Source organism: Eschrichtius robustus, chromosome X, assembly GCF_028021215.1.
Source record: "Eschrichtius robustus isolate mEscRob2 chromosome X, mEscRob2.pri, whole genome shotgun sequence".
NCBI classification, from domain to species: Eukaryota; Metazoa; Chordata; class Mammalia; order Artiodactyla; family Eschrichtiidae; genus Eschrichtius; species Eschrichtius robustus.
The window spans coordinates 70342494-70366010 of NC_090845.1; the positions used below are offsets into that span (position 1 = coordinate 70342494).

The window sequence follows — 23517 nt, forward strand, 5'->3', positions numbered from 1 at the left end:
TTGGCCTCTCTAGTGAAATCTCACTGAGTTTATAAGCAACCAATACATGTTTTTCATGGTGAAACCTGAGAAAATTGATTAACAAGTAAAGTAGGCATAATTTGCATGGGGTGGAAGTTGGAGTAGAATGTCCTTGTCCTTTTTTAGAAGTTCTATTGAAAGATATCTCATGGGAGATAGGAATTATGGTAAAAAAATAAAAATAGTATTTCTATTCCCCTCTTAAGTACTAGGCCATTTATTCAGAATAAAGAAAAGGCTTTTCTCCTAGGATTTCCAGGAGCAGCTGATTTAATTTTGTCCACCCCTTCACCTCTCTCTGTGGAAATAATGAGCTCTAACTCTAGAGTTTTCCCCAAAAGGCAGCTTAAATTTGGCATCCTAGTTAGGATTCTCGTACGCAGAGGTCTTGATAGTCTCTGGAGATTTAGGAATTCTTCTTGAATAGTTTTCCATATCCATTCTGAATTGGAGTTATCTTTAGTAAGAAAATAGATTGCTAAGTGGCCAGAATCCAGTTCCCAGTGATTTTCTTCCCTTGAGAGTTAGGACTGGGGGTAAAATCCTTTTCCATGTCAATCAATGAATTTGTCCCAGCTTCCTCCCTTTGCTATCTCGGACTCTAATTTCATTCCAGGGCCTAACAGCCCAGCATTTCTCTTCTAAGATTCCAGGGAGCTGCTGGAATTTTCACTAATCCATTAAATGCTAGCCAGCAGGACTAAGGGTCAGGGACAGCAAACTGCATTTGTGAGCAACTGCAGCTGGGGGGGCGGAGATTAAGTACTTTAGCAAGCGCAGTTGGCAGAGCTGGTGGTGGCTCAGGGGCTGGGCCTCCTGTTACCTCTGCTACTGGGGCAGCTCTGCTCCCAGCTTCTGGGAACCTCTGGGGATAACATGCTGCACTATTGGGACCTGACGGCAAAAAATAGCAGCTGGGGACCCAAAAGAACACAGGAAAATACCTCGATGGTGTCTGCTCACACACTCCTCTTCTCCCTGGATTACCAGCATGTGCAAATTCCTTTCGAGATCACACTCTGGATTATGTTAGCCTCTCTAGCAAAGATAGGTAAGTGAGGAACTTCCCAAGGCTCTCCCAGGGAGTTGCCTAATGGGGGAGAGGACTTTCAGGGCTTTTCCAGATGTTAAGAAAGGCACCTTTTCCTTAATAGACCAGAGAAAGGCAAACTGGAATATTTGCCTCCCGTGCTCTGTCACAAGGATCTTTATCTTCATAGCTCAAACCCTCTTGCAGTGATTATGTTCAAATATTGGTGGTCTCCCAGCAGAAGGAGGTGGGAATAGGCTCAGCACAGGAACTTAGACTACAAAGGGTCCCAGTTGTTCAAGGGTTGAGAAGATGAGGCATAACTTTAAAAGGGAGAACAGAGAAATCTTAATAGAATGATTCTAACTGATCTGAGTCTTTAGGCAGCCTTTTTTTCTCAGAGGATGCTTATTATAGTTACCAGGTAGTGAGAAAGTGGAACAAGTCCATTTCCTATTTTTTAAAAGATAGGCCTTTTTGTCACCACTCAGAATTTAAGTGGAAACACAAACTAAGGCTAAATCCAGCAAGAAAAGAAGAGCTGCTATGTTTTAACTCTTTCACCTTTATGAACACCCTGATTTACTAGTGTTATGATTCTCTTAAGGAGATTTATTCTGTTATTCCTTTTATGTTCTTTAATAACTTATCAGACCTTTGCTTTGGTGGTATTAAAATTATGAGAGTCCTTTAACAGTTCAAAGTATTTATGATGGAATTAACATTTTTATGTAGGTTGAGAACCAAAAACAATGCCAGGAAAACATAAAAGACTGTAGAATTCTGTCATTTTAAAATGAATTTATTCTAAAATAAACCATGTTCAGCATTTCAAAGTTTTATTTAAGTGACTTTATAGATACCAAAGCTTTACCATTCATGAAATGTAATATTTAATAATGACACAGAAAATCCATAGATTCATAGCACAATAGATTGTCAGAGCTGGAAAAACCCTAGAAATCATTCTTATCCAACTCCTTTATTTTATAGATAGGAAATCTGAGGCCCAGGGAGAGAAGATGCTTTGTGAAGTTCAACAAACCAGAACTAGAATGCTGGTCTCATGCTTCCTTGATTAGAAATACATGCTGTTTTGGGTGATAGTAATTAGCACTTGTGGATTCTTTTAAATTATTAGGGTTAATAATTAAGGTTATTAGGGTTAGGTTTCTTTTAAATTATTTTTGTAGTACTAGATATATTGATTATAATAAATAGTCTAATTAATGTTAATTTCAGGATAACAGGGCAAAGGGACTTCCCAGTAGGTCTTACATCCCCATTTGTTTAAGTAGGACTTTATTGAGCCATCACTGACAGACAATTTTTTGCTGTGACCTTGTAAGAGAATGTAAATTAAAAAACAAAAAACTTCCTTGTTAGCATTCATTCAACAAATACTTTTGAGCACATTTTATGTGTGGAGCATTATATTGGGCCCATGGGCTACAGAGATGAATAACACCCCATCCTTCCCATGAGGAGTTTTCAAATTATTTCAATGCCTAGAGGAAATAAGTGGTTCTGTAGAGCATAAAGAGAGACCTAGCATGGTTTAGTGGAAAGATAAGATTACTTTGAGCTATTTAATATTTGCTCAAATTTAGGAGCCAGTGCCTGGCACATAGGCAATCAGTATGTGTTAGATGAGTGAAGTACTTCTTTGGCCTCATATTTATCATTTCTAATATGGGGATAACAGTATTTACATTGCTGTGTTGGTATGATGAGAGAGTCAAATAGAAGAGTATATGTGAAAGCACTTTTGAAACTGTTTAAAGTCTAGCTTAGGAACCAACTGGCTTTCTTTTCTAAAAATATATTTATTATTTATTTGATAAGTATCTGTTGAGCTATTTCTATGTGCTATCAATGTGCTAGGGGATTAATGTAAAAACTAGCTTCAATCCTTGAGAAAGTTGTAGTCAAATTAATTAACAAATATTTTAGAAAGGGATCTCAGCAGTGTATTAGTGGTGACTGGGGCAGAGAGGAAGGGGATGGATTAGCTCAGATGACCATTAAGGCCCTTTCTATAGCAGAGAGGATTGATGATAATTAGAGTCATTATTTATAGGCTTCATGTAAGCTAGAGCATGATGATGTGGCATATAACATGGGCAGAGGTAAAAAAAATACAGGATAAAACAGAGAACTGCTGCTATGTGGGTTGCTAGAGATGGCTGCATTTCCCTCATGGGATGAAAGACTCATATCATTCTATGAGAAAAATCTAACTTTATAGTTGGGATTGTATTTTGATAATTCAGTAGTATGCATTAGTGTTAAGTCCATATCTGTCAATCAGACCAAGTGACAGTTTGGGGTAATTATAGGAACACTGAGCTAAAAGTCAGGAGACCTGGCTGGGTTGTCATCTCAGCTCTGCCACATAATTACCATTTAGCCATGAAAAGTCACTTTACTTCTTTGGCCTCAATTTCCTTATAAGTAATTTTAATTCCTTATCAATGAAGAGTTAGTTATGATTACTAAAGCCCTTTTCAACTCTTATTATTCAAAGCAGACATTTGAATTATGGTTGTCATTTCTATATTTTTAAGTTTCTGATGTCTTTGACTATGATCATGAGAAGAGCAGAAGAATATTGCCAGCTGATAAATACATTGTTTCCATTTTAAAACATGTACTCACATTTTAAAATGATTCAGTGGGCACATGGATAATCATTTGCTGTTAACTGTGAACACTTTTATTCTATTAGTAAATATTTTCCATTATAAAGAAAATTGTCTCCACTCATGCCTCTGCATCTTTATCAAGTCATTATTAAAATGTGAAATGTAAAATGACTGAGAGGCTATTTTCCTGAAATCATGAGGCTTGAGAAGAAGGCTGACATATAGAGATGATCGATAATAAAGATGCTATAATAGTCTATCTTTTTTTCTCTTTTCTAGTATTTCACCTCTATAGTAAGTTACCCACAGTTGTACCTGAAAGCTGCCTCTTGATATTTGTAGGTCTCAACATGGGAGGACTAATTTACAGTTTAAATGACAAATCCCCACCAGTCATGAACAGTGATATATTTTTCTTGTATTTACTTCTGCCAATAGTCCTTGATGCAGGATATTTTATGCCTAGTTGGCCATTTTTTGAAAACATAGGGACCATTCTGTCATATGCTGTAGTTGGAACCATGTGGAATGCATTTGGGATAGGCCTTTCCCTCTATGGCATATGTCAGGAGAAGTACTTCAAACTTCAAGATGTGTCATTGCTCCATAACTTTTGGTTTGGTAGTTTGATTGCTGCAGTAGATCCTGTGGCTGTACTCTCTGTATTTGAAGAAATTCATGTGAATGAAAAGCTTCATATTTTGGCATTTGGAGAATCCCTCCTTAATGATGCTGTTACTGTTGTAAGTATCCGAAGCATGAGCTTTCATGGTAATTAATTCGGTTCCCTTATGGTCACCCTTGAAATTTAAATAAGAATTGAATTCTGGTTTAGACCATGATTGAGCAATTTAGTCCTAGGAATAAGTCTATGAATCGAGAGAATATGATTTACGGGTCATTAATATGTTTTCAAAAATAACCATGCTTTTTTGATACTGTACTAATCTTGTATCAGTTTATTAAGTGAAAACTAGGATAAAACTTCTGGAGGCCACAGTCTTTCTAGTCATGTCAAATAAGAATATTTTAGCCATGAAGCATATATTCACAGCCCATCAGACAATTTTCAAACAGAATCATGCATAATTTGATATTGACCTGTAGAAATATCTTTTGATGTAGGGAAGATTTCTAGGAACTCATGTTGGGAAGGAAATGGGGAGTTGGAGGACTTCAAAGTTGAGAAACCTCAAAATAGAAGGATACATAGGCCATAAGTTGAGACTTTTCTGATTGGTAAATTCACTCTAATCTTTTTTTATGAAGGTGCTCTATAAGTTGTTCAAATCTTTCTCTGAAATGCCATCTATCAAACCATTGGATATTTTGGCTGGGATAGGAAAGTATTTTTTGGTTGGAATAGGAAGCATTTTCATTGGGCTCCTGTTTGGCATGGTTGCTGCCTTTACCACACACTTTACCAAGACCAGCCAGGTCATCTAACCTCTCTTTATCTTCTTATATAGCTATCTCTCCTACCTGACAGCTGAAATGTTCCATCTCTCAGGGATTGTGGCATAAGTATCTGGAAAAGTCTTTGATTTATTGAATATCTTTTAGGAATTGAGTCTGATTTCCCACTAGAAATCTAGGAAATTGCATTTCCTAGATATGGGAGAAGGACCCTCCCTTTATGTTCTTCTAGGATTTCCTGTTACCTCTAATAGTCACTTAGTCATAGCACTGAAAGTGTTATTGTGGTCAAGTTCATGGGCTCCCTGTAGAGATTAAATGGCTACATCCCAACTACCTTGCCTATGTTGGGGTGGGGGTCAGTATGACTCTTTCATTGTATAACAAAAATGTTGAGAATTTGGCATGGGGCTACCTAGGGCAGTTCTCTATCTTTGCAGGGGAGAATCATTTCTCCTAATGGATTAGTTATCTGAGCTCAGTAGCATTCCAGTGGTAAGTAATTAGATGGCCCAGCATATAAATAAGCTTGGCATTAGTCCTTGTATAGATGAACTTTCTGCCATAACAATTAAGAAATTTTATTACTTCTTTTGTAAACCATATGGCATATGCTATATTTTTTTTTTCCTATCCATCACTGGCATTTAACCAATGATGATAGTACCTCATATCTAGTAATTAGCTTGTAAGGCTAAATGCCCACATGATAAGTATTAACACCTAAGTGCTTTTGTACTAGGGTTCAGACAGACCATCCGTTCTGTGTTTTTAAAAGAAATAGAATGCATTTTTTTTCAAATGTTGCATGTTTTCTGAAAGCTTAAAAAGAAAAGATTGATTTTTAAATTAAGTTCTATAGAGCTAATGCCATTTGATTTTAGGTTGCTCTAAGTTCTAAATGGAATTACTGTACATGATAAATGTCACAGTATAGTGGTTGAAATTAGTCTGTTTTAAATAAAATGTTCTAGGTTGAAAGCAAGGATTCTATCTAGGGTCTGGGTGATTGCATTTTAATTTGTTAAGGGATGTAGTTTGTGCTTAAATTGTCTTTGATTTTTATTGTTCGTGTTACCTATTAATGAAAGACATGTTTAAAAAAATCCAATAAAAGAATTGGATTAGGAAATTTAAATTTAATTCTTCTAATCCAGGGCATTTTCCAAAGCTCTGAATACAGTATCTTTTAAGTGGCTTCCTTCTTTTGAGCACCCTGGACTTAAAGAACTTTGCAATGTGGAGAGTATTGCCATGTCTCTGTTGAGTCCTGAAAGAAAGAAACAGGGGGTCTCTCAGGTTAGAATGAATTCCAGTCAATCTTTTTCCATTGTCCCTGAGATACACTTTAATTAAAAAAACAGACAAGTAGTTATGAGCTCTTGTATGTTTAGTGCTATTCTCATTGTTAGGAGTGATAAAAGTAACTTTTTAAAAAATTTAAATTCTTGCTTTCAGAGATCTTATAATCTACTTAATGATGAAAAACATACACATGAAATAATAGGTTGACAACAAAGAAAGATGGGAAATACTCAAATGTATGGTAACAATGAATAGCACTTATCTGCTGTCATGCCTGGGCCTGGGCCAGAGTTTCTTGTGGAGAAGGGAAGGTCTGAGACCTAGGGGAAAAACAAGAGTGGGGGGGGTGTGTAGAAAAGGGAGAAGAGAAGGCTGGCTTCATGGCTCTCTCAACACTGAAGACCTAGAGGCTGTAGAATTTTCTGCCTGCTTCCTCCTTTTGCCTTCCATAATAACTTCTTTTAATCTTTAGTGCCATTAAATATTGCACAGTTTTTGATTCATATTAACTGCTTTACGTGTGAGGACAATTTGTAACCAGCTACTCATTAAATCTTCCAGAAAGTGGCCATAAGGTACTTAATTATTTTTACCTTATACATATGTGAGCATGTTTTATCCATCCTCACCCCCAAAGATTGTGAGGTCCTGTAAGATAGTGACAATATCCTCTGTATTTTTCTGTTTTAACTAATTAACTAGCATACCATAGATGCTAAATATTTATTGAAGATAAGTTTTATTAATTTATTTATTTAGTATTATTATTACTTTACTTTTGTGTGCCTCCTAGAGAAAAGTTAGACTGGTAAAATGCTTTGGGGACTGGTAAAAATATTGTTATTTTGTTACCAAACTCAGGTTCAGCTGCTTGCCTCTTGAAAGCCGATACTGGAGACACAAGTGTTGGTTGGAAAAGGAAAAGTTGCTTTATTCAGGAGGCTGGCAACCTGGGGAGAAGGTGGACCAAGAACCAATTGCAAAGATTCTGCTCAGCCATGAAAGTTTTTAAAGGGGAAAAGGGAAGCTAGTTGCAGTTAACCATTTGGGGAGGGGGTCAGAATCTTGGTCATCTTTCACTGTGTGCAGACTTACTGACTCCTTGTGATCTTTCTTTAGATGTTATCTTGTTCATGCAGTTTGCTCGTGAGATTACTGAAGGGGAAAATAGGGAAAAGATCTAGTCATCGGTTAATTACTTATTCTTCATTCCTACTTCTTCAGTCTAAAAAAAATCAACAGGTTAGACAAGGCATTATGTTATCAAAAGATTTGAGAAGTACGCTTGGGCCAGAGATTAGTGAAGCGTGGGGGCACCTGGTGTAAGGTTAAGTTAAAATACAGCTGCTAAAGTGATGGGACAAAGGGCCTCCTGCAAAGAGCTGCTTCCTGCAAAAATCTGTTTCCTGCAAAGAGCTGCTTACAGTTTGATAGGTGTATTAAATACCTAGTAGCCCAAGTTACACTGCTAGGTGCTACATACAAAATTTGTGTACAGAGATACAACCCCTTTTTTAATTATTAGAGCTTGCTGTTACTTCAACACGTTATATAGTAAGGGTGAAAGCAAATAAGTGGTTGAAATTGATAGTCTAAGTGGTCTAAAAAGAAAGCTGTTCTCACTTTAAAATCCTTGTTATAATAATTTTTTTTAAAAAACTAGTATTAGAATTTGATTCCTAAGTGGCTGTACTTCAAAAAAATACTATTTGTCTCACCTTTTTAAAAACTTTTGCTGAAATAAAAGTTTGGATTTGTACAGTGAAAAGAGAAAGAAATGAAAAGGAAAAAAAGGGTGACCAAAAGTCTGTTGGGTGACAGCGACAGTGAAGGGAGAAGAAATAAAAGAAGTAGGGACAGGAAACCTTATAAAGTAGGTGAGAATTATTGCCAAATTAGCACATGGGGTGTGCCAGACTATCAATATAAGAACACAAATTTAACTTATGTAGGCAGGCTTGATTTGTTTTGCATGGAGAGCTACAGGAACCATATCTGGTTATTACTGGTAAAGGTCTGACATGGATCTTTTTTGACAGGTGTTGTAAACTGTAGATTTTAGTCCTAGCCATTACCCCAAAAGGTGAATAGTTACAACTTAATTTTATAGTAATTTACTATTGCACCATATACAGTTTGTTACATAAAGAGAAATCATAAGGTATGCAGAGTTATGAAGTAAAACATACCTGAAAATTTTTGAGTCTAGTACAGGCATATCTCACTTTATTGTGCTTCATTTTATTGCACTTCACAGTTATTGCATTTTTTACAAACTGAAGGTTTGTGGCAACCCTGCATTGAGCAAGTCTATCGGTGCCGTTTATCCAATAGCATTTGCTCACTTCATGTCTCTGTGTCACATTTTGATAATTCTTGCAGTATTTTAAACCCTCCACCAGCAGAAAGATTACAACTCACTGAAGGTTCAGTTGATGGTTAGCATTTTTAGCAATAAAGACTTTTAAAATTAAGGTATGTCCATTGATTTTCAGACATAATACTATTGTACATGTAATAGATTACAGTACAGAATAAACATAATTTTATGTGCACCGGGAAACCAAAAACTTCATGTGACTTTCTTTATTGCAATATTCACTTTATTACAGTGATCTGGTACAGAACCTGCAATATCACTGAGATATGCCTATATTCCACCTAGATTTTGTTGTGTTTTAGATCTTTGGCTTTTCTTCCTTATAAAGCACAGTCTTGGGATGCTTACAGTAACTCTTTTTGTATGAGAAGGATATTAATAACATTTTACTATATGAAACATAAGTGATCTATGCAGGATAATTTTTTCTATTTTAACATGATGTGGCATTGGGTGATAGAAAGGCCATAAGTACTGGAATTAGTCAGAGTTGGGTTCAAATATATGCTCTGCAACTTACTAGTTGTTTAATATTGGGCCAGTTAGTTAACTTATTTACATTTTGTATATTTTGTGAGGTTATGAAGATTAAATGGAATAATTCATGAAATGTGACTATCATGTAATAGACACTCAATATTAGCAGTTCTAACCATTTTATTAGGAATGTGTTATATTTAATAGTTAATAAATCAAAATATATTTTAATCCTGCTTTATCCCCAAATTTTACTTAAATAGCTTTTCCTTTACCTGACATTGCCACCTTCATTAGCTCTTCCTACCCTGGCTAAAAGAAATGACCAAATTATAGTTCTGGTTTTGCATAATTGATCTTTCACTCTCACCTCTCTTAATACCTTCTTTTTGGTGTCATTTCTAAAAAAGAATTAGAAATGACCTAAGTGTTATGGGGGGGGGTTACTTTAAAACCACAGCTACTTCATTCATCTTTTATCTAGTTATTGTCTTTCTTTATGAGATGTATGAATGTATGTTTGTCTATAGTTAGAAAACAGAATAGAAAGAAAAATTACAATCAATCTTTGAAAATAATCAGTTTATATGCAAATTGTATTTCTAGCTTAATGTATGTACTGTCAGAGTGACTTCATGTTACCTCAGATCATAAAGTGATTAAGAGTAGGAACCATGTCTAAAAATAGAATTACCATATGACCCAGCAATCCCACTACTGCACATATACCCAGAGAAAAGCATAATTCAAAAAGACACATGCACCCCAGTGTTCAATGCAGCACTATTTACAATAGCCAGGTCATGGAAGCAACCTAAATGTCCACTGACAGATGAATGGATAAAGAAGATGTGGTACATATATACAATGGCATATTACTCAGCCATAAAAAGAACAAAATTAGGTCATTTGTAGAGATGTGGATGGACCTCGGGACTGTCATACAGAGTGAAGTAAGTCAGAAAGAGAAAAACAAATATTGTGTATTAACGCATATATGTGGAATCTAGAAAAATGTTACAGATGAATGGGTTTGCAAGGCAGAAATAGAGACACAGATGTAGAGAACATACATATGGGCACCAAGGGGGGGAAGTAGGGTGGTGGTGGTAGTGGGATGAATTGGGAGACTGGGATTGACATATATACACTAATATGTATAAAATAGATAACTAATAAGAACCTGCTGTATAAAAATTAAATAAATAAAATTCAATTAAAAAAAAGAGTAGGAACTATGTATGGGGGAGAAATCACACAATGCACCATACTGCTCAGAAAATATTAAGCAGTATCAACTGGGAATTGCCTTAGATGTGGTCATAGTGTATGTCTGGTGGTAATAATATATTCTGGGTAATATTTTAATTAGTTACCACCTCTAAGATCCTCAAAGATGCAAATGTAGAACTCTCTTGTGCTGAAAGACACCAGACAGCATATAGTATTTCAGGAATTTCAGCAGAAGCTCTATGTGAATCTTACTCCCTGAGGATTTCATTATTCTATTTCTCTCAAACAATAACAAATTGACCCAAGAGAATGGACACTTGTGGTTATAGAGCTGCTTTAATATTTTTTTTTTTTACAGAATATAATATAAGAATAAAACCTGCATGTAACAGGTTGGAAAACAAGAAATTTATGATAATTATTAAGTAACCAAATGCTATTTATTGGAAGAAATTATTAAACATAGTGAAAATAATAAGGAAATATATTCTCTGGAGATGAATTAGCACTTGAGAGTTCACTTAAGGTTTTTTTTTTTTAACATCTTTATTGGAGTATAATTGCTTTACAATGGTGTGTTAGTTTCTGCTTTACAACAAAGTGAATTACTTATAAATATACATATGTTCCCATATCTCTTCCCTCTTGCATCTACCTCCCTCCCACCCTCCATATCCCACCCCTCTAGGTGGTCACAAAGCACAGAGCTGATCTCCCTGTGCTATGCGGTTGCTTCCCACTAGCTATCTATTTTACGTTTGGTAGTGTATATATGTCCATGACACTCTCTCACTTTGTCACATCTTACCCTTCCCCCTCCGCATATCCTCAGGTCCATTCTCTAGTAGGCCTGGGTCTTTATTCCCGTCTTGCCACTAGGTTCTTCATGAACTTTTTTATTTCCCTTAGATTCCATATATATGTGTTAGCATACAGTTTTTGTTTTTATCTTTCTGACTTACTTCACTCTATATGACAGACTTTAACTCCATCCACCTCACTACAAATAACTCCATTTTGTTTCTTTTTGTGGCTGAGTAATATTCCATTGTATATATGTGCCACATTTTCATTATCCATTCATCCGATGTTGGACATTTAGGTTGCTTCCATGTCCTGGCTGTTGTAAATAGAGCTGCAATGAACATTTTGGTACATGACTCTTTTTGAATTATGGTTTTCTCAGGGTATATGCCCAGTAGTGGGATTGCTGGGTCATATGGTAGTTCTATTTTTGGTTTTGTTTTTTTTTTAACATCTTTATTGAAGTATAATTGCTTTACAATGGTGTGTTAGTTTCTGCATTATAACAAAGTGAATCAGTTATACATATACATATGTTCCCATATCTCTTCCCTCTTGCATCTCCCTCTCTCCCACCCTACCTATCCCACCTCTCTAGGTGGTCACAAAGCACCGAGCTGATCTCCCTGTGCTATGCGGCTGCTTCCCACTAGCTATCTATTTTACATTTGGTAGTGTATATATGTCCATGACACTCTCTCGCCCTGTCACATCTCACCCCTCCCCCTCCCCATATCCTCAAGTCCATTCCTTAGTAGGTCTGTGTCTTTATTCCCATCTTGCCACTAGGTTCTTCATGACCTTATTTTTTCTTTTTTCCTTAGATTCCATATATATTTGTTAGCATACTGTATTTGTTTTTCTCTTTCTGACTTACTTCACTCTGTATGACAGACTCTAACTCCATCCACCTCATTACAGATAGCTCCATTTCATTTCTTTTTATGGCTGAGTAATATTCCATTGTATATATGTTATACATCTTCTTTATCCATTCATCCGAATATTATTCAACATAGTTTTGGAAGGGTTAGCCACAGCAATCAGAGAAGAAAAAGAAATAAAAGGAATCCAAATCGGAAAAGAAGAAGTAAAGCTGTCACTGTTTGCAGATGACATGATACTATACATAGAGAATCCTAAAACTGCCACCAGGAAACTACTAGAGCTAATCAATGAATTTGGTAAAGTAGCAGGATACAAAATTAATGCACAGAAATCTCTTGCATTCCTATATACTAATGATGAAAAATCTGAAAGTGAAATTAAGAAAACACTCCCGTTTACACTTGCAACAAAAAGAATAAAATATCTAGGAATAAACCTACCTGAGGCAACAAAAGACCTGTATGTAGAAAATTATAGGACACTGATGAAAGAAATTAAAGATGATACAAATAGATGGAGAGATATACCATGTTCTTGGATTGGAAGAATCAACATTGTGAAAATGACTCTACTACCCAAAGCAATCTACAGATTCAATGCAATCCCTATCAAACTACCACTGGCATTTTTCACAGAACTAGAACAAAAAATTTCACAATTTGTGTGGAGACACAAAAGACCCCGAATAGCCAAAGCAATCTTATTTTTGGTTTTTTGTTTGTTTGTTTTTTAAACATCTTTATTGAAGTATAATTGCTTCACAATGGTGTGTTAGTTTCTGCTTTATAACAAAGTGAATCAGCTACACATATACACACGTTCCCATATTTCCTCCCTCCCGCATCTCCCTCCCTCCCACCCTCCCCATCCCACACCCCCAGGCAGTCACAAAGCACTGAGATGATCTCCCTGTGCTATGCGGCTGCTTCCCACTAGCTATCTATTTTACATTTCGTAGTGTATATATGTCCATGACACTCTCTCACCCTGTCACATCTCACCCCTCCCCCTCCCCATATCCTCAAGTCCATTCTCTAGTAGGTCTGTGTCTTTATTCCCATCTTGCCACTAGGTTCTTCATGACCTTTTTTTTTCCCTTAGATTCCATATATATGTGTTAGCATACTGTATTTGTTTTTCTCTTTCTGACTTACTTCACTCTGTATGACAGACTCTAACTCCATCCACCTCATTACAAATACCTCCATTTCATTTCTTTTTATGGCTGAGTAATATTCCATTGTATATATGTGACACATCTTCTTTATCCATTCATCCGACGATGGACACTTAGGTTGCTTCCATGTCCTGGCTATTGTAAATAGAGCTGCAATGAACATTTTGGTACATGACTCTTTTTGAATTATGGTTTTCTCAGGGTACATGCCCAGTAGTGGGATTGCTGGGTCGTATGGTAGTTCTAATTTTAGTTTTTTTAAGGAACCTCCATACTGTTCTCCATAGTGGCTGTATCAATTTACATTCCCACCAACAGTGCAAGAGTGTTCCCTTTTCTCCACACCCTCTCCAGCATTTATTGTTTCTAGATTTTTTGATGATGGCCATTCTGACTGGTGTGAGATGATACCTCATTGCAGTTTTGATTTGCATTTCTCTAATGATTAATGATGTTGAGCATTCTTTCATGTGTCTGTTGGCCATCTGTATATCTTCTTTGGAGAAATGTCTACTTAGGTCTTCTGCCCATTTTTGGATTGGGTTGTTTGTTTTTTTGTTATTGAGCTGCATGAGCTGCTTGTAAATCTTGGAGATTAATCCTTTGTCAGTTGCTTCATTTGCAAATATTTTCTCCCATTCTGAGGGTTGTCTTTTGGTCTTGTTTATGGTTGCCTTTGCTGTGCAAAAGCTTTTAAGTTTCATTAGGTCCCATTTGTTTATTTGTGTTTTTATTTCCATTTCTCTAGGAGCTGGGTCAAAAAGGATCTTGCTGTAATTTATGTCATACAGTGTTCTGCCTATGTTTTCCTCTAAGAGTTTGATAGTGTCTGGCCTTACACTTAGGTCTTTAATCCATTTTGAGTTTATTTTTGTGTATGGTGTCAGGGAGTGTTCTAATTTCATACCTTTACATGTACCTGTCCAATTTTCCCAGCACCACTTATTGAAGAGGCTGTCTTTTCTCCACTGTATATGCTTGCCTCCTTTATCAAAGATAAGGTGACTATATGTGCGTGGGTTTATCTCTGGGGTTTCTATACTGTTCCATTGATCTATATTTCTGTTTTTGTGCCAGTACCAAACTGTCTTGATTACTGTAGCTTTGTAATATAGTCTGAAGTCAGGGAGCCTGATTCCTCCAGCTCCATTTTTCGTTCTCAAAATTGCTTTGGCTATTCGGGGTCTTTTGTGTCTCCATACAAATTGTGAAATTTTTTGTTCTAGTTCTGTGAAAAATGCCAGTGGTAGTTTGATAGGGATTGCATTGAATCTGTAGATTGCTTTGGGTAGTAGAGTCATTTTCACAATGTTGATCCAAGAACATGGTATATCTCTCCATCTATTTGTATCATCTTTGATTTCTTTCATCGGTGTCCTATAATTTTCTGCAGACAGGTTTTTTGTCTCCTCAGGTAGGTTTATTCCTACATATTTTATTCTTTTTGTTGCAAGGGTAAACGGGAGTGTTTTTTTAATTTCACTTTCAGATTTTTCATCATAAGTATATAGGAATGCAAGAGATTTCTGTGCATTAATTTTGTATCCTGCTACTTTACCAAATTCATTGATTAGTTCTAGTATTTTCCTGGTGGCAGTTTTAGGATTCTCTATGTATAGTATCATGTCATCTGCAAACAGTGACAGCTTTACTTCTTCTTTTCTGATTTGGATTCCTTTTATTTCTTTTTCTTCTCCGATTGCTGTGGCTAACACTTCCAAAGCTATCTTGAATAATAGTGGTGAGAGTGGGCAACCTTGTCTTGTTCCTGATCTTAGTGGAAATGGTTTCAGTTTTTCACCATTGAGGACAATGTTGGCTGTGGGTTTGTCATATATGGCCTTTTTTTTTTTTTTAAATTTATTTATTTATTTATTTATTTTTGGCTGTGTTGGGTCTTTGTTTCTGTGCGAGGGCTTTCTCTAGTTGTGGCAAGCAGGGGTCATTCTTCATCGCAGTGTGGGGGCCACTCTTCATCGAGGTGCGCAGGCCTCTCACTATCGCGGCCTCTCTTGTTGCGGAGCACAGGCTCCAGACCCGCAGGCTCAGTAGTTGTGGCTCACGGGCCCATTTGCTCCACGGCATGTGGGATCTTCCCAGACCAGGGCTCGAACCCGTGTCCCCTGCATTGGCAGGCAGACTCTCAACCACTGCGCCACCAGGGAAGCCCATATGGCCTTTATTATGTTGAGGAAAGTTCCCTCTATGCCTACTTTCTGCAGGGCTTTTATCATAAATGGGTGTTGAATTTTGTCTAAAGCTTTCTCTGCATCTATTGAGATGATCATATGGTTTTTCTCCTTCAATTTGTTAATATGATGTATCACGTTGATTGATTTGCGTATATTGAAGAATCCTTGCATTCCTGGAATAAACCCCAATTGATCCTGGTGTATAATCCTTTTAATGTGCTGTTGGATTCTGTTTGCTAGTATTTTGTTGAGGATTTTTGCATCTATGTTCATCAGTGATATTGGCCTGTAGTTTTCTTTCTTTGTGACATCTTTCTCTGGTTTTGGTATCAGGGTGATGGTGGCCTCGTAGAATGAGTTGGGGAGTGTTCCTCCCTCTGCAATATTTTGGAAGAGTTTGAGAAGGATAGGTGTTAGCTCTTCTCTAAATGTTTGATAGAATTCGCCTGTGAAGCCATCTGGTCCTGGGCTTTTGTTTGTTGGAAGATTTTTAATAACAGTTTCATTTTCAGTGCTTGTGATTGGTCTGTTCATATTTTCTCTTTCTTCCTGGTTCAGTCTCGGTAGGTTGTGCATTTCTAAGAATTTGTCCATTTCTTCCAGGTTGTCCATTTTATTGGCATAGAGTTGCTTGTAGTAATCTCTCATGATCCTTTGTATTTCTGCAGTGTCAGCTGTTACTTCTCCTTTTTCATTTCTAATTCTATTGATTTGAGTCTTCTCCCTTTTTATCTTGATGAGTCTGGCTAATGGTTTATCAATTTTGTTTATCTTCTCAAAGAACCAGCTTTTAGTGTTGTTGATATTTGCTATTGTTTTCTTCATTTCTTTTTCATTTATTTCTGATCTGATCTTTATGATTTCTTTCCTTCTGCTGGCTTTGGGGTGTTTTTTTTTCTTCTGTCTCTAATTGCTTTAGGTGCAAGGTTAGGTTGTTTATTCGAGATGTTTCCTGTTTCTTGAGGTAGGCTTGTATTGCTATAAACTTAACTCTTGGAGCTGCTTTTGCTGCATCCCATAGATTTTGGGTCGTCGTGTCTCCATTGTCACTTGTTTCTAGGTATTTTTTTGATTTCCCCTTTGATTTCTTCAGTGATCACTTCGTTATTAAGTAGTGTATTGTGTAGCCTCCATGTGTTTGTACTTTTTACAGATTTTTTCCTGTAACTGATATCTAGTCTCATAGCGTTGTGGTCGGAAAAGATACTTGATATGATTTCAGTTTTCTTAAATTCACCAAGGCTTGATTTGTGACCCAAGATATGATCTATCCTGTAGAATGTTCCATGAGCACTTGAGAAAAATGTGTATTCTGTTGTTTTTGGGTGGAATGTCCTTTAAATATCAATTAAGTCCATCTTGTTTAATGTATCATTTAAAGCTTGTGTTTCCTTATTTATTTTCATTTTGGATGATCTGTCCATTGGTGAAAGTTGGGTGTTAAAGTCCCCTACTATGATTGTGTTACTGTCGATTTCCCCTTTTATGGCTGTTAGTATTTGCCTTATGTATTGAGGTGCTCGTATGTTGGGCGCATAAATATTTACAATTGTTATACCTTCCTCTTGGATCGATCCCTTGATCATTATATAGTGTACTTCTTTGTCTCTTGTAATAGTCTTTATTTTAAAGTCTATTTTGTCTGATATGAGAATGCTACTCCAGCATTCTTTTGATTTCCATTTGCATTTAATATCTTTTTCCATCCCCTCACTTTCAGTCTGTATGTGTCCCTAAGTCTGAAGTGGGTCTCTTGTAGACAGCATATATATGGGTCTTGCTTTTGTATCCATTCATCCAGTCTGTGTCTTTTGGTGGGAGCATTTAATCCATTTACATTCAAGGTAATTATCGATATGTATGTTCCTATTCCCATTTTCTTAAATGTTTTGGGTTTGTTATTGTAGGTGTTTTCCTTCTCTTGTGTTTCTTGCCTAGAGAAGTTTCTTTAGCATTTCTTGTAAAGCTGGTTTGGTGGTGCTGTACTCTCTCAGCTTTTGCTTGCCTGTAAAGATTTTAATTTCTCCATCAAATCTGAATGAGATTCTTGCTGGGTAGAGTAATCTTGGTTGTAGGTTTTTCTCCTCATCATTTTAATATGTCCTACCACTCCCTTCTGGCTTGCAGAGTTTCTGCTGAAAAATCAGCTGTTAACCTTATGGGGATTCCCTTGTGTGTTATTTGTTGTTTTTCCCTTGCTGCTTTTAATATGTTTTCTTTATATTTAATTTTTGATAGTTTGATTAATATGTGTCTTGGCGTGTTTCTCATTGGATTTATCTTGTATGGGACTCTCTGTGCTTCCAGGACTTGATTAACTATTTCCTTTCCCATATTAGGGAATTGTACAAGTATAATCTCTTCAAATATTTTCTCAGACCCTTTCTTTTTCTCTTCTTCTTCTGGGTCCCCTATAATTCGAATATTGGTGTGTTTAATGTTGTCCCAGGGGTCTCTGAGACTGTCCTCAGTTCTTTTCATTCTTTTTTCTTTATTCTGCTCTGCAGTAGTTATTTCCACTATTTTATATTCCAGATCACTTATCCGTTCTTCTGCCTCAGGTATTCTGCTATTGATCCCTTCTAGAGTATTTTTAATTTCATTTATTGTGTTTTTCATCGTTGCTTGGTTCCTCTTTAGTTCTTCTTGGTCCTTGTTAAATATTTCTTGCATTTTGTCTATTCTATTTCCAAGATTTTGGATCATCCTTACTATCATTATTCTGAATTCTTTTTCAGGTAGACTGCCTATTTCCTCTTCATTTGTTAGGTCTGGTGTGTTTTTACCTTGCTCCTTCATCTGCTGTGTGTTTTTCTGTCTTCTCATTTTGCTTATCTTACTGTGTTTGGGGTCTCCTTTTTGCAGGCTGGTGGTTCCTACTTCCTGTTGTTTTTGGTATCTGTCCCCAGTGGTTAAGGTTGGTTCAGTGGGTTGTGTAGGCTTTTCGGTGGAGGGGACTAGTGCCTGTGTTCTGGTGGATGAGGCTGGATCTTGTCTTTCTGGTGGGCAAGTCCACGTCTGCTGGTGTGTTTTGGGGTGTCTGTGGCCTTACTGTGATTTTAGGCAGCCTCTCTGTTAATGGATGGGGCTGTGTTCCTGTCTTGCTAGTTGTTTGTCATAGGGTGTCCAGCTCTATAGCTTGCTGGTCGTTGAGTGAAGCTGGGTCTTGGTGTTGAGATGGAGATCTCTGGGGGATTTTCATCATTTGGTATTATGTGGAGCTGGGAGTTCTCTTGTGGACCAGTGTCCTGAAGTTGGCTCTCCCACCTCAGAGGCACAACCCTGATGCTTGCATACAGGCTTCTTGGTGGCGGCAGCAGCAGCCTTAGCGTTTCATGCCAGTCTCTGGGGTCCTCGCTGACAGACGCGGCTCGCGCCCGTCTCTGGAGCTCGTTTAGGCAGCGCTCTTAATCCCCTCTCCTCGCCCACCAGGAAACAAAGAGGCCATAAAAAGTCTCTTGCCTGTTCGGCAGCTCCAGACCTTTTCCAGGACTACCTCCCGGCTAGCTGTGGTGTGCTAACCCCTTCAGGCTGCTTTCAGGCTGCCAACCCCAGTCCTCTCCCTGCGATCTGACTGAAGCCCGAGCCTCAGCTCCTATCCCCGCCTTCCCCAGTGGGTGAGCAGACAAGCCTCTCGGGCTGGTGAGTGCTGGTCAGCACCGCTCCTCTGTGCGGCAATCTCTCTGCTTTGCCCTCCACACCCCTGTTGCTGAGCTCTCCTCCGTGGCTCCAAAGCTTCCCCCCTCTGCCACCCGCAGTCTCTGCCCATGAAGGGGCTTCCTAGTGTGTGGAAACCTTTCCTCCTTCTCAGCTCCCTCCCATTGGTGCAGGTCCCGTCCCTATTCTTTTGTCTCTGTTATTTCTTTTTTTCTTTTGCCCTAAGTTTCTTGCCTTTTGGGAGGTCTGACATCTTCTGCCGGCGTTCAGTGGGTGTTCTATAGGAGCAGTTTCACGTGTAGATGTATTTCTGATGTATCTGTGGGGAGGAAGGTGATCTCCGTGTCTTACTCTTCCACCATCTTCTCCTCTCCTATATCTCACTTAAGGCTTTTGATGCCCAATTATTTTTAGATTTTTTTAAATGAATTTTTATTGGAATATAGTAGTGTTACAATGTTGTGTTAGTTTCTGCTGTACAGCAAAGTGAATGAGCTATATGTATACATGTATCCCCACATTTTTGGATTTCTTTCCCATTTAGGTCACCACAGAACACTGAGTAGAGTTCCCTGTGTTATACAGTAGATTCTCATTAGTTATCTATTTCATATATAGTAGTGTATATATGTCAATACCAATCTCCCAATTCATCCCACCCCCTTTATCCCCCTTGGTATCCATAAGTTTTTTCTGTATGTCTGAGTCTCTATCTCTGCTTTGCAAATAGATCACCTATACCATTCTTCTAGATTCCACATATATGCATTAATATATGCTATTTGTTTTTCTCTTTCTGACTTACTTTGCTCTGTATGACAGTCTCTGCAAATGACACACTTTTGTTCCTTTTTATGGCTGAGCAATATTCCATTATAAATATGTACCACATCTTCTTTATCCATTCATCTGTTGATGGGCATTTAGGTTGCTTCCATGTCATGGCTATTGCAAATAGTGTTGCAATGAACATTGGGGTGCATGTATATTTTTGAACTATGGTTTTCTCAGGGTATATGCCCAGGAGTGGGATTGCTGGATAGTATGGTAACTCTATTTTTAGTTTATTAAAGAACCTCCATACTCTTCTCCATAGTGGCTGTATCAATTTACATTCCCACCAACAGTGTAAGAGGGTTCCCTTATCTCCACACCCTCTCCAGCATTTATTGTTTGTAGATTTTTTGATGATGGCCATTGTGATTGGTGTGAGGGTAATACTGCATTGCAGTTTTGATTTGCATTTCTCTAGTAATTAGTGATGTTGAGCATCTTTTCATGTGTTTGTTGTCCATCTGTATGTCTTCTTTGGAGAAATGTCTATTTAAGTCTTCTGCCCATTTTAGGATTGGGTTGTTTGTTTTTTTGATATTGAGCTGCATGAGCTGCTTGTAAATTTTGGAGATTAATCCTTTGTCAGTTGCTTCATTTGCAAATATTTTCTCCCATTCTGAGTGTTGTCTTTTGGTCTTGTTTATGGTTTCCTTTGCTGTGCAAAAGCTTTTAAGTTTAATTAGTTCCCATTTGTTTATTTTTGTTTTTATTTCCATTTCTCTAGGAGGTGGGTCAAAAAGGATCTTACTGTGAGTCATGTCATAGAGTGCTTGTTTTCCTCTAAGAGTTTTAGTGTCTGGCCTTACATTTAGGTCTTTAATCCATTTTGAGTTTATTTTTGTCTGTGATGTTAGGGAGTTTTCTCATTTCATTCTTTTACATGTAGCTGTCTAGTTTTCCCAGCACCACTTATTGAAGAGGCTGTCTTTTCTCCATTGTATATTCTTGCCTGCTTTATCAAAAATAAGGTGATCATATGTGTGTGGATTTATCTCTGGGCTTTCTATCCTGTTCCATTGATGTATATTTCTGTTTTTGTACCAGTACCATACTGTCTTGATTACCGTAGCTTTGTAGTATAGTCTGAAGTCAGGGAGCCTGATTGGTCCAGCTCCATTTTTCTTTCTCAAGATTGCTTTGGCTATTCGGGGTCTTTTGTGTTTCCATACAAATTGTGAAATTTTTTGTTCTAGTTCTGTGAAAAATGCCAGTGGTAGTTTGTTAGGGATTGCATTGAATCTGTAGATTGCTTTGGGTAGTATAGTCATTTTCACAATGTTATTCTTCCAATCCAAGAACATGGTCTATCTCTCCATCTGTATGTATCATCTTTAATTTCTTTCATCAGTGTCTTATAGTATTCTGCATACAGGTCTTTTGACTCCTTGTGCACAACTGAGGAATGTGCACTTGCTCCAATAATATCCCCCTCTACTGCCTCTAGCAGCAACATTGATTGGTTTAGAGATTATCATACTAAGTTTAGTAAGTCATAAAGAGAAAAACAAATGCCATATGATATCATTTATATGTATCATCTAAAATATGATACAAATGATCTTATTTACAAAATATGCTCATGGACATAGAAAACAAACTTATGGTTACCAAAGGGGAAAAGGGATAGGGGAGGGATTGGGATTAGCAGATAAAAACTACTATATATAAAATAGATAAACAAGAAGGTCCTACTGTATAGTACAGGGAACTATATTCAATATCCTGTAATAAACCATAATGGAAAAGGATATGAAAAACAATATATATATATATATATATATATATATATATATATATATATATATATATATATATATATACATACATATAACTGAATCACTTTGCTGTATACCAGAAACTAACACAACACTGTAAATCAACTATACTTCAATTGAAAAAAAGAAGAGTAGTAATATGTTAAGACCTAGCAAGAGCAAATGTTAAAGACGAATGCCAGGATTTCTATAGATTTGTATGTATAGTTTCGTGTGAAAATTCATGAGATGAAACAAATCCTCTTTCCAATACCATTTGATTTCTAAATTATAATGTGTAGATAACCACTACATCTGGTATGAGAAAAAGAAAAAGATCCTTATCATAAAATAGTCAGTGAGGTATCTGTACCTCTTTTAAGTCTGGCATCATAATTTATCTTAATTTTGTGCCTAGATATACAGAGGAAAGATGAGCTGAATACAGACCATATGAGGCTAGGAATTTTTTCCCTTTGGATTTTAGTCATATTAAATGATATATTTATTTGCAATTCTGTTAAGTTAGAAGATTTCTGTAGAATATTATCATTCTTTTGGTTTGGGGACCCACTTAGGATGAATAATAAACAAAACTGAAAAGTCAACATTCTGGCAATATGTCGATATTGCTGAAGCAATACACCTAAGCCAGCCAAAATGCAGTTTGACTCAAAGTATTCTGGATGAATTTCCATTTAGCCAAATGGTAATTTGGCCTCAAATGAATATCCTGTCACTAGATTTGAGTTCTGGTAATTTTAATACAGCATAAGAATGATTAGAAATTTGATTATATATGTTTAGGCAGTATTGGAACAACTTAAATGTTCAACAGTGGGGAAGTAGTTATTATTAGGAAAATAATAATATAAAGTCATGTGTGGCTTTGGAAGGTTTTGTTCCAAAGTGTTAGCAATAATTTTCTCTCTGGATGGGTGGGGTTATGGGTGCTATATGCTTCCTTTGCATATTTGTATTTTTCTCTAAAACCTTCCTTTGCTTTTGTAGTAATAAGAAAGAAAATTAAAAGGTAAAGAAACTTAGTTTTTAAAAGAAAATTAAAAGATCTAAAATTTTCAGTGGATTTAGCTCTCAATTATTTTAATCATACTGCTCTAATAGTTTGACTAAGTTTTCGTTTTCTGGCACTGTGTAAAATATTTAAATTGAATTAAATTGTTTTTAAAAACAGAAATATGGACGAAAATTCTTAGTCATATACAGAGGCTGCCAGACTACTCCCACGGCTCTCCAAATTGCCATATATATATTTTTTCCAAACAAATCAATTTTGGCTAACTTGTCTGTTAGCCAACTTATTTCAGCTCAAATTTTGTGTAAGAATCCCCACTTTCAGCCCATCTGTCAAGTAACCTTGCATTCTCTTTCTGGTCTTGAAGTAAATTATCTGATAAACTCATTCACAATAAGATGTTTGAAACATAATCACTGGGAGTAAGATCTATGGGACAAAGGTTTAACTGGTGCCCTTCAAATAGTACTAGTACATGAGCAAGCACTTCTCTTGTGCTTAAAGCTCGTTTTTGAGACTACAGAAAAATGTGAGGAGTAAAAAGCTTTGGCTGAGGCTTGAGTCTCAGAACTCTAGACTCTGGGTGACAGGAGGAAAAAAAAAAACTTTTTTCAAAGCCTTGAAGAACATGGAATCCTGGCTCATCAAAGATGAAAACCAACACAGGT

General features: G+C 36.8%; 1 protein-coding gene across 1 annotated transcript in view; it reads left to right on the forward strand.

Annotated features, from left to right (window-relative positions):
* Nucleotides 1-897: 897 nt before the first annotated feature.
* LOC137756345 (sodium/hydrogen exchanger 2-like) overlaps nt 898-23517 on the forward strand; it is a 48530-nt gene continuing 25910 nt past the window's right edge. The window contains 5 exon segments of the mRNA XM_068532638.1: nt 898-1072; nt 3976-4439; nt 4966-5214; nt 14193-14216; nt 18933-19080. Coding sequence (XP_068388739.1) covers nt 898-1072; nt 3976-4439; nt 4966-5214; nt 14193-14216; nt 18933-19080 — 1060 coding nt within the window.